At 40.5% G+C, this 12,268-nt stretch overlaps 1 protein-coding gene across 4 annotated transcripts in view; it reads right to left on the reverse strand.

Annotated features, from left to right (window-relative positions):
* mtmr4 (myotubularin related protein 4) overlaps window positions 1-12,268 on the reverse strand; it is a 60,629-nt gene that overhangs the window by 26,764 nt on the left and 21,597 nt on the right. For all 4 annotated transcript variants that reach the window (XM_080436551.1, XM_080436553.1, XM_080436552.1 and 1 more), the window contains one exon: window positions 4,561-4,650. In XM_080436551.1, coding sequence (XP_080292677.1) covers window positions 4,561-4,650 — 90 coding nt within the window. The remainder of the gene's footprint in view (window positions 1-4,560; window positions 4,651-12,268) is intronic.

Here is a 12,268-nt window from a genome sequence, read left to right on the forward strand (position 1 = left end):
GTTTTCTAAAACAGGCTGTAGCTTCTGCACGGTGTGCGGTCATTTTTAAGCATTCTGACTGTAATCTTTCAAGAACCACAGAATATTTAATTCAATTTTAATTGTGTTTTTGGCATTGAATATTGGACCATAAACATATATGAATACAAATAATATTTATGTTAGCATTTTAAGCTTTGTAAGCAAAACTTGCACAAGGCAGAAATGACAAATAACTTAAATATATAAAGAAATTACTGATATATTTAACACATTCACTGCCAGGGGCTTTCTAATGCTGGCAGGTAGCTTCTGCCAGCATTTTTAAGCATTCTGACACATTTTTCAAGAACCACAGAATATTTATTTCCAGTATGATCGATCCCCTGATGGTTGCTAATCACGGAGGGTTTCACTGTGCTTCCGTGAAGAAAAAATTAATGTCATCGCGACCTCCCGTTCGCTTGTTATACCCAGTTGAAAATAGCATGTTTCGCCAAAAATGCATAGTAAAACACAGGAGCCGAGATACCGAATATTTCCCAAATACTTTAACCAAGAAGTGAATGGAGCAGTATATCCTTGGATCACGTTATCTCCTGGTTCTATGTGAAAGATCTCCATCGATGGCGGTGAACGGGTGGATTTTAAATGACGGAGATCTCCGTCAATGGCATTAATGGTGGAAATAGCCGATCTACAAACACGTCACATTGTGACGTGTTTTGAGATTGTAGATCTGCTATTTCCACTATTCTTGAAAATGTTTGAAAATAAATGAAACATTTTCAACATGGAAACGATTATGACGATTAAGCAAAAACAGTATTCTCAAATAATTGCGATTAGGCGATTATGTAATAATTGTGACAGGCCAACTGAAACTACACTAACCTTATGTAGTGACTGATAAAGAAATGCAACTGCTGATAAAGTGGAAGCTGTTGGCTGAAATGCAGCTGTTGGGTTGACATAATATTGTCTCATAGTAGGCGGGGGGGGGGGGGGGGTCCATTATCCATTATCTTCAATCTGTCATAGCAAGTAAATAATGGAGTGGAGGGGAGGCAATTCCATTTCAATTTCACCTCGATTGCCAACAGAAACGTCAGAGTGTGACCACGGAAAGAACAGCGTGTACCAGCGGTGTTCTGTTCACTGTGTCTACGTGCTGCTCCACTGTGTGGCACGATCTATAACGTGTCCAGGGCCACAGTTAGCAATGGCATGCAGCCTCGGAGCTGCATTAAACAAGCTGTGTTCCGAATGTAGGTGTATGAGTCACTGGCAGCGGCTAGCGCTCAACAGAGGATATATAGTATCACGCTTCCTCTACACAGCCTTCGGAAACACAACTACACAATACATTCTTTAAGCGAGAGTGGGGGAGGGGGGGGAGGGTCAAAGAGAAAAGTGGCACGTAATAATTTCTGACTTGGTTTGTGTGAGTCGTGACTTCCGATCCAAGCAGCCTGTGCACACATTCATGTTTGTAGGTGACCATGTGCACTGTACATATACGTATGGGAGGGTGAATGCAGATCAGCACGTACATGCAGCCACCGTGTGTGTATAAGAACATTATGCAGGGATAACACATTTTACAGCTATGAGACATCAGCCATGAACTCATTGAACTCATTACATAAAAGCATGACAAAGGCAGCAGGAGATTGTGAATCAATGTGTGAATGCAAGAGAGAAGGGAGCTATACGAACCGAGAGAGAGAGAGAGAGATAGAGAGAGCAATAAATACTGTAGATAGCTTGGAGGATACATTTATGGCAAGTCTAGTTGCCAAAAGAAATAACAAAGACCTTCAAAACATACCTACATGACATATATTACTTGAAAAAAACCCTGTTCTGAATATGTTCCATGCCCCATTCTCATTTGCATTCATAAATGCAATGTGTATGAAGCTGTTATAATAGACGATTTAAACGATTTAATTGTGTTTTTGGCATTGAATATTGGACCATAAACACAAACAAATTATATTTCTGTTTGCATTTTAAGCTTGCACAAGGCAGATATGACAAATAACTTAAATATATAAAGAAATGACTGATATATTTAATAATGTTATACTAAATATTTTCTTACATCTTTCTTTCTTACATCTACAAGCTCACCTATTTCTGACGATTCTGCAAAAATAATTGCGATTATCTCAAATCATTGCGATTAGGCGATTATGTAAGAATTGAGACAGGCCTACCTGACACTGCCAACTATTCCGAACTAATTTAGCACGGAGGCCACAGTTGTTACCTATCACACTTCTGTCACTGACAGTAGCACCTTTGTCATGGAATACATTTAAAAACCTCTTGCTTCACTAGCTTAAACATTGTTGTTTTACCACCTATTTTGGTGTAGACAGAAAAAAGCGGTCCAAGTAAAGAGATAACTCAGGTCCAGTTTACTAAGTCTAGAGGATTTAAATGGTTAATACAGTTTTGTTTGCCTTAATAACGTTTGACAGAAGGTGTCAATAGCTTTGGGAATGACAACTTAATTAACTGTGTGTCTTGACTCGTCCACCCGCGCCGCGGGTTGACCCGCGGGACCTGCGGGTAAGGGTCGACCCGCACATCACTAGTGTATGTGTGTGTGTGTGTGTGTGTGTGTGTGTGTGTGTGTGTGTGTGTGTGAGAAACAAATTTGACTCACTGCTTTCTAAATAAGCCTGTGTGCGGTTAAGACCTTGTCTAAATGTTTAAGTACAGTTTAGCCAATTAATAATCTGTCAGAACATTCAAAAAGTATTTTTCCATTTTCTCCCCAATATGTAATTGCAATTCCTCATGTTTACTGGGGTCCCTGTCACTGCCAACCTCTATTGTTGGCTTAGGGTGGGGTAATATACATTCGTCCCCAGATGCTTCTTTTCACCAGGAGAGTATAACATGTGTGCTAGGCCTGTCCCCTGAAAGTCGACGAGTCGATTAGTCAGTCGAGAACCCCTGAGCCGACGCAAATTTGATTCGAGCCGTCTGTGTTTTTTTTGGTCAAATCATTTTATAGCGTCAGTTACTAGTAGGCTATCTATACGATGCGGAGCTCTGGTGTGTCATGTACTTCTAATTTAGTCCATCTACTTCCTGTAAATAGACTTAAAAATAAAACCAGTTGAGTACTCATATTACGGGAGACTCTTATTTTGAAATCCACCGTTTTGAAAGGAAATACTTCTTCTGTTGCTGCTAAGCTACTATGATGTTTGTCAGAAGTAAATAAGATATCACGTGGATTAAACACAAGATTTTGGCTAACGTTTTTTGGCAAATTTATGATATGAAAACCATGCTCCTGTGACTTAAACAATGTACACCGTTTGGAAGTGTGTTAAACTCTTTGAACCTCTGCAGCATTAGGTGAGTGGACTGGTTAATTATCTCATGCTGGCTAAAGTAGCGCTGCGGTAAAGAGACGTCCACACAGCTGTAGCTCTGATAAAAAGGTGACTGTTCAATTATCAGGTTTATCTTGGTCTTTTCTCTTTACCGTTATTCATTTTGTCTTGCACCAGGGACTACTGGATCTGCAACATAGCTCTTTGATACACAGTAGCGTTGTGCTCCGAACTGTATGTAGTCCTACACAGGATCGTTGTCAATTAAAATAAGCAGTCTGCCGTAAAAACAACTCGTCGACGAGTCGCATTAAACGCCCGACTCCGAGTCGACTAGATAAATGAGTCGGGGACAGCCCTAATGTGTGCAGGGGTTCACAGCCATCTCCCTCAGATCCCCTCCCCACTGAACAGGCACCCCAAACAACTAGAAGGGCTGGGTGATATGACTTCAAATAGAGTCGCACCGCCGATCCTACTGATATATGGAGATCTCTGTATCTGTCAGTCCTTGTCCCTTTTATACCCATATATGGATCTGTTGGGCTCTGACTTTGGAAGTAATGCATTGGCAGTCTCTGGCTGCTACTCTAACACAACTGTAGCTTCACCAGGAACTTCTCCAGCACCACACCAGGAGCTGAGATTAAAGATGAGCTCACAGTCTGGAGAAGTTCAACAACCAGTCCGGTTCCCTCATTCATGGCCATCTAATCCACAGACAAATAGCGGGTGATTGTTGGAATAGCTGGATCATTGCTGTGTAGCACTGGTTACTAACCCATTCAACCCGGGAACGCATTTGTGTCATTTTAGACGTCTTAGGCTATTCAAAAATAGCAGATATACAAGCTCGAGCGCAAAATCTGAAAATGTGCGCAAATCTTTGAATATATATTTTTTGAAACGAACGTTTGTATAAAATATTTTGTTCCAGGGACCTCCAGAAGCAAAGATTTGAGTTCAAAACGTTCGCTTCAAAAAATATAATACTCACAGATTTGCACACATTTTTCAAAATCTTTCAAAAATAGGCAAAGTATAAAATAATGGTTATAGCTCAAATCTAAAATGACAGAAGATGCGTTCCTGGATTGAATGGGTTAAATAGTCAATCTGGTTGTTGTATCTGTCTGTTATGTCTTATAAAAAAACAATAAAAACTAATATATATATAAACATTTAAAAAAAGAGTCAAACAATATCATAATTCTAATATTACCTGAAGGCTATCGTCTTCCTTCACCAGCTCCTTCTGGGGGAACAGGTCTTTGGCCTTGATGTACTCCAGACTTGGAGGCCCCTCTTCACCCTGCAACAACAAAGGCAAACGTGGTCAGACGACTTGCTTTGCCTTTAGGCCAGTACAGAGAAACATGTCTTGTAACCAAGGTTATGTCTCCGAAAATGCTAAAGCCCCGATCACAAGGAACAAGAGGACATTAATGAGTATATGGGCACATGAAGTACAAAGCCAGTTTATTCAATGCAATGTGAAACTACAGGACATAAGTATCTTTGTGGTCATTGCTAAAACATCTCAGACAAATGACTCCCTACCCTCTAAAATGTTGCTGAATTTAGCATTATTCATTACACTACTTGGCTTCTCTTCCAAGAAACTAAACGCTAGGTGGAATTTCACTATCACATACTAGGGCATATTCACATGCATCATTTAGCAGCTTAATTATTGACAATGAAATATCTCAAATTCAACTCTGTTCAGAGACAAAGTCAGAGACTTATTTCTCCAATAATGGAAGCAGAAAGGGGCATTTATAGAAAGCTCAATGAAACAAATGTTTTACACTTTTTACTCTGCATCCAAAAATAAAGTATTGGTACTTTGGCTACCAGTGTGTGCGGCCACCTTCTTGTCTCATGAAGACTACAGCATTCCCCTGCATAGTGTTTGACACTGCCTAATGACGGCATTATTGGCTTGTAAAACTAATGTTGGAGCTGCAGCAATTGCATGTTGTAGTCTCGGTTGCTTGGGTCCAGAACATCAGTTATGACGTAGGTCAAACATTTACCCTGCACCTGATGCCAACAGCTGCAGTCTCAGACAACATGGTGCCAAAGTCTTGAGCAAACAAGCGAAATTGTGGCTTTAGAAAATACAGGAATGCCTGTACTTCTGTGGGAGCTAATGAGTAATACAACCAATGTGTAGGTTTATCAAGGGAGCCTTGTGAACTGCTAAACCATCAACATGAAGGGTGCAAAATCCTGAGTGTCACTTCTAAACTCTGAAGTGCCTAAAATGCCTGTAACACCACAAGAGTAGTGGGACATGAACACGAGAGGAATAGAGGGGGCAATCACCTTTGTCCTTTCTGCCTGGGATGACCAAGTTTCCCTTTCAGACTGAACAAACATTTCAATCAGGTCAGAAAATCATCTGGAATGAAGGCCAACAGGGCCAAACGAAATGCAAAAGCTTTAAAGGCATTTCTATGCTGTAACTTTGTTTATTCCTGAGGAAGATTAATTTTGTTTAAGCGGTGCTCAGCCGCTTCTACAAGTGACTGTGTGTATGTCGGTCTGTTTGTAGCACAAACCCCTGGAAGTGATTGGCAACTTATCACAAACAGCACGATTTAACAAGATGCATGCATAAACACTGGCTGGCACAAACTCACGCATGCCACGCACACTATAGCAGCAGCCTGCTGTTTCGATCTTTAATAAGCAGTATTAGAACATTCTAAAATCTAAAAGGCTGCATTATGTCAATGGTTTTGAGGCAGATTAATTGAAATCGACGGCAACTAATAGTAATTAATACTTGTATAGCATGTATTGCGATTGAGTTAGCTTTGATAGGCTAACCAGGCAACCCAGACTACCCCATGAGGGGTTAAGCCTGTGAGCCTTCCTTCTCCTGCCGCTAGCAAGCACCTCTCCTTAAATGGAATAGCTACTGAATCAGCTTTATTGTCACATCACAGGTTTACAGAAGTAAAAAAATGTACACCATTTTTTTTGCAAGTTTTATCAGTCCAACGTTCTACAGGCGAGTGGCGTTAGCCGAGCTAAGCTAACCTAACGATTATGTTAAAAGTTGCACAAGAAGGAAAAAACTATTGTTTCTTAGGAAACTACAGTACACGCAGATAGACACGCATGATAAAGTGGTGGAATTACTACTGGAACAAAATGTAGTGATCAGTCATCATGACACGCACGTGATGTGTACAGTATTATTATGGCTCTTAAATTTAACATTTGGCCAGTAAATTTGAATCTTTTCAGCCAAACCCTGGTAGGACTTGCGATGGCATGTGCTTTTTTGTAACTTTGCCTGCTCCACAATTAAACTACCTAAAATCGAATTGTCAAAATAAGTCAATAAGAAAAACTCAATGAAATTACAACCAACTGGACTTTCCTACTGCACCATACAGATATCAAAGAAAATCACACTGTTATTCGCAATAGCCCAGTCCTTTTCATATTCTTTTGATTCAAATTCAAATCGATTAAATAAAATACTAAAAGGTCTGATTCTAAAAAACTCTATATAAATTCTAGCCAACATGCAGCAAAACCCAAACAGGAACCCATTGATCTCCTACAGTAGTTAATGTTTTCTTCTAAATAAATTGCGTAGGAGGAAACAATTCTTCCTTTTCTCACTCTCTCCATTGTGGGTGTCTCGGCAGCAGATGGTCATCTCAATCTCTCAGTGCCTCCAATCAGGCACTTGAGTCTAGGGAGCTTTGTGCTCCACAGACAGACTAGACAGGCACCCTTGGCAAACATGGCAAAGATGAATTTGGACACAATAAACATAAAAAAAAAACACATCTGTGTTCACTGTGCTTTTTATGTTAATCTTGTAAGTTGTTACTATAACTGTGTTTTCATACTTTTAAATAACTCAAAATATTGACTGACATTTTGCACCACTAGAAGTGTCTAAAAAAACATATTACCACCAGGCTTTGGGATGCATCATTATCACTGAAAATGTGCGGTAGTAGTTTTTAAAAATTTGGTTTGATTTGAACAATGGCCATTGTCTTGGTTCTGGATGCTACGGAGTCTATATAATATAGCAAAATGGATCAAATAACAACAGTTCGTTCGGCTAGGACAAGAGCACAGTGCACAAAATAAAAGCAATGGCGGGGAAACCCCCTGAGGCCTAATCATACAGACCCCCTGCCATGTGAGCAGTCATTACATCTGTTGTCCTCGGGTTTAAGCCAGTGATTTAACCATATGACAAGCACATCGCCCACTGGGCAGAATGGGAGGAAATTGAGACAGTGTGCCAAGAATAACAGCCCCTCCTCACCATGTCACCAAACTCAACCTGGCTGATTGGCTGAACTGGGAGATGAGAAGAGAGAACCTGTATCTTTGGCTATCGTCTCTTTGTCATGGTGAAAGGAGAATAAAAAAATGAAAATAAAGAAAAGATGAATTCAAGGATAAGTCAATAGTTTACAACAGTCCATTTCCTAACCCCTTTGAAACTATATTCAAGATTGAGTCAAAGACATTAACTAGAATAATTGCACTATGCTATTAAGTACAACATTGATACTAGCAAAACATCACTTGAACATCAGTCTGTCATATGTGTGGAGGAGCAATACAAAAAGGCAACCCAATTAACAAAACACTTTGTGGTGTGGAATGGATAGGAAGACAGTGTCTTAGTAGAGCAGTAGTTGAGTAGAACATCTCCTGACGTCTTTGCATACTCTGGATGTTTAGCACACACTGGATGTTTAGAACAAGAGGTATCAAACAAAGCTGCGGGCTAAATCTGAATCCCACTAAAAGGGAGCATCACTTGCATCCACAGTTGTGGAGAGCCAGAGCTGCATGATACTAAGTGAAGGTGTAATCACACTTTATAGGAGAGCCAGCATCACCATCATCATGGCCATCACGATTGACAACAGGCTCCATGTCCTCCTGCTAATGTTCAAGCTGACATTGTGTTTTGATTGAAGCACTGCAGGACCCTCAAGAGGTGACAGTGAATGACGGGGTGAATGTGACAACAGAAAACAATATTCCAACTGACTCATAGCAGGACCAATGAAGCTGCCAAACATTACACAAAATGTCCTTGTTGTGATATATTACATTTCTCCTTGTATGTATTGTAAACTGACACTTTTTGCTTCCAAGTCAGTACTCCAGCATCACTTGTAAACCTCCATCTCCGGTTGTTAATCTGTCTCAAGTCCCTCTATTGCTGGGCAATCTCATACAAACGTCTTAGCGTGTCAACATGAGCTCTGCCTCTGACCCAAGTCAGCCTATGATGTGGACTGAATGATTAGACAGCCTTGTGTCATCAATATTTCTACTTTCTCCTGAGCCTAGATGGGGTTATTGGACCATGGGCATCAGTCAGAGACGACCTGGACGAATCAGGTTATTATAGGTAGATCTCATTCACTGTTGCTGGGTAACTGGAACGGCAGCCTTTTATTGAAGAATAGGCTCATTTGCTATGCTTGGGGAATAAGATTTGTTGGGATGTGCCAGACAGAAGCCATAAATTATGTAACAAGTTAATAGTAGTGAGCAGCACCCTCCCAGAGATTTGATGCCAGTTTCTGGAAAGGGGTATTCACTCTATATTTCTACCATGCACATGCAGGCACATACAGTTAGCTCCAAAGTCAATGCTCCATCAATTTCCAGTTCCTATTTTTCTATGTCCTGCACAACTTGGCGTGACTTAAGTCGGCACCATTTGGTGGTTGCTCTTATAAAGCTGCCCTGACAATCCCAATAGTCCCTGCTAGCACACAGTGTACCGTAAAGGGAAAATGGCTGACCAGAATCAGGCTCAATGTCGATAGATACTGCTCTATATAAACCCATCACCACACTCACAGATGGGAGGGTTAGGTACTACGAAACCAAGTTGCATGATGGATAAAATTATAAGGAAAGGAAAGCTGTGAAAGAAAGCAGGTGTAGAGTAGCACATGCTGTCCCCAATCAGATACAATCAGATTAGCACAGCTTTGAAAGACTGAAAAAAGGAAAAGAAAATGCAGTGTTGTTCTGAGCCAGAAAGATGGAGAACAGCATGTCCTGAGCCTGCCTGACAGCGTTTTTGCCTCGTCACTGCTGAAAGCCTCCACACCCTCCCCCACCTTTGGCCAGCAAGCAACCAAACTGATGGATCAGACAGACGAACACAACCTCCTTCCTGCATTTCTCAAGTGCTTGTTAACTTGCTAAATATTTCCGGGTGACAATTTGTCATATACAGTAGCTGGTAACTGGACAAATTGGCAGTGACAAGGCTATTTATTTGTATTTATATTATTTGCTGAAAACAATGTTCTAATCCGTTTTATGAAAGCAATATGAGACCCCCCTCCATTGACCACTATACGGTAAAGCCTAAAGGGACAACATGGGAGTGGTTGAGAGATGGAGGGGTACTGTGATGATACATCAGATAGAGGGAAGAGACAATGACATGGTCCTCAATAGGAGTTTGGTTGCCATGGATACAACACAGCCTCCTTTTCAGAGTTGGAGGCTCTGTCTATCTCAGTGGGAACAAATGCTGCCTTCTAAAGGCAGCATTCAACAGCAGGAAGCCATCAAGGACAGTCCCATACTGAAGTTAGAGTAAAAAAGAAGGTACCATCTTTTGTCCGATTCTGAAGGCAGCATCAGAGTCCTATAGGATATGCCACAAGATAGTTATTCATTCAATTATAACAATAAGGCTGAGCACAGGTACTGTAGGTAACCTTGGTGTGCCGTTAAGTGGTTCATTTAACAGGTCTTAACAAAAGGGCTGCACGTGTGCATGAGCCACACAAACATCAAGTTCATGACGCCCATAAAGCCTACCTCCTTCAGATTGATTTTCAGGTACCTCACACCAAACTGCTGCCCAAAGACCATGACTTTACTTAGGCATCAGGCAGCTACCTTCTCATTGAGACTGAGAGTCTGTTCCTCTATTGCAAATTAGCAATGGCTATTAACCCTATATGCCATACATCCGTTTCATGGGTTGGTAAGCCATTACAATGTTTTTTTACATTGTTCCTGACAAATGTAATGCTTCTGGGAACACTATGCTGTTCTTATCTACCAGGATACCAACATTTACTAAATATATGACAGAAAGGTGATCACTGTATTCAGTAGCTGTAACCATGCGTTATAGAAGGCATGTTTAATCCATACTACACAGTTCATGAGAAGTGTCTGGCATAGTCCAAACACGTCTCTTGCCTAAAACATGCCTCTTTCCAACATCCCTTTTTACACTCTTTCTATAGTTCTTGGTTTTTCACTGTACCCGTGTCCCTTAATTGTTATTTTTGCTAATAATAATTGCTATCTATTGCACACACACCTGAATACCAGGTCACAACATAGCCTGCATGAGCATACATCAGGAATGAGCAGCAGAGATTAATTTCTCTGTAGATTTGTTTGGTTATGAATTAATTAACCACCCGTCTAGACTGGGACGTGCTGTAATGACCTAAAGTTAAACAAAGAATTTACAGCGGGTAAATATTGTACATACAAGGCCATAGAAAGTGATGGATAAGAGATAGTACCAGTCGCTAACAAAAACAAACAGGCTACATTTACCACTTAGACTCTCTAGTGTCAGTAAAACAAACCCGAGTTACAACTGTACTTGGACCGCTTTTTTCTCCGTCTAAAGTACACCAAATCTCTCTCTCCGATCTACAAGCTCACAACGTGTCGCAAAGAGACGCCTTATGATGAGTTTGTAAATCGTCTATGTTTGTCCTATTCCCCCCAGAATAGTTCAAGTGGTTAACAAGCTAGTCAACATCTTGCTGAAGGGTAAAAGGCCAAAATAGATATTTGAGTGAAATAAAGGGAAAAGGAGACAATTCCTCAGTAGGCATGTGTGTATCCAGTGAGAGAAAACCCTACACATTTTCCTCATCCTGATGGCTCTGTGCCTCTAAGAGTAGTCTGTGGCGGTGACCAAGGCCTGGATCAGTAACACAACTCGTTGCCATGGGCTACACGTGAGGGCCTTGCTCCTAGATGCCAGTCAGTATTGGGTTTAGCCCAATACTGGAACAAGTGCAGGGTACCAATGTGATCTTAAAAGGGACACAGACTGAGACTTTGTCCCTCAGAAAGCTCTTGGCTCATGTTGCATTCCTGATTCATTTAGCCCATGGGGTATAATGGCGTCTGAGTCATGGAAAAACAGTCCTCAATTCAATTAACACTTGTTATAGTTCTCTTTGTGGCAATTATAGCTGGAACACAAAGATGACATGGCATTCACTGCCGACTTCTATCCCCTTTTCTACTTTGTACATATAGTGTTTTATATTTGTTGATGATTTTGTGTATTTTGGTGTTATTTTTATGCTATGTTGATTAATTGAATACATAGGACCACAATGGAAACAAGTCCCCAATAATATTTTGTGTTATCCTTTTAGCTCAAATAATAATCGAATGAAGTATTCAATCAATCAAAACTGACGATGGGGGGAGAAAGAAAAAAACGTAACATTTGCTGGTGATGCTTGGCTCTACTCTCCCATCTCACAAGATTGTATGCTTCAAAGAGATGGGGACGATACAGAACTATACAGACACGACACAGGATTTGCTGATTCAGCAGAAACACAGGTAATAGTAAAACACATTGGAGTGAGATTGTAAATTGTGTCTATAGCCTATTGTCAAACCAGTTTAGTCGAATTCATGCTGGGAAAGAGTTGAGGAGAAGGTTGAAACCACATCTGTACTATAACTTCAGCCTTCCTGCCATCACCTCAAAATGTTTTTTTTTTAAATAAAATTTAACAATAACAAATTTGTATTCTTATTGCATTTGTTTCCCTTTGTTACAACAATGTAGAACCATTTGAGAAGTTCTGCAATTATTAACGTATGATTAAGTATCCGGG

This window comes from Gymnoscopelus braueri, assembly GCF_963280865.1.
Source record: "Gymnoscopelus braueri genome assembly, chromosome: 8".
In the NCBI taxonomy this organism is placed as follows: Eukaryota; Metazoa; Chordata; class Actinopteri; order Myctophiformes; family Myctophidae; genus Gymnoscopelus; species Gymnoscopelus braueri.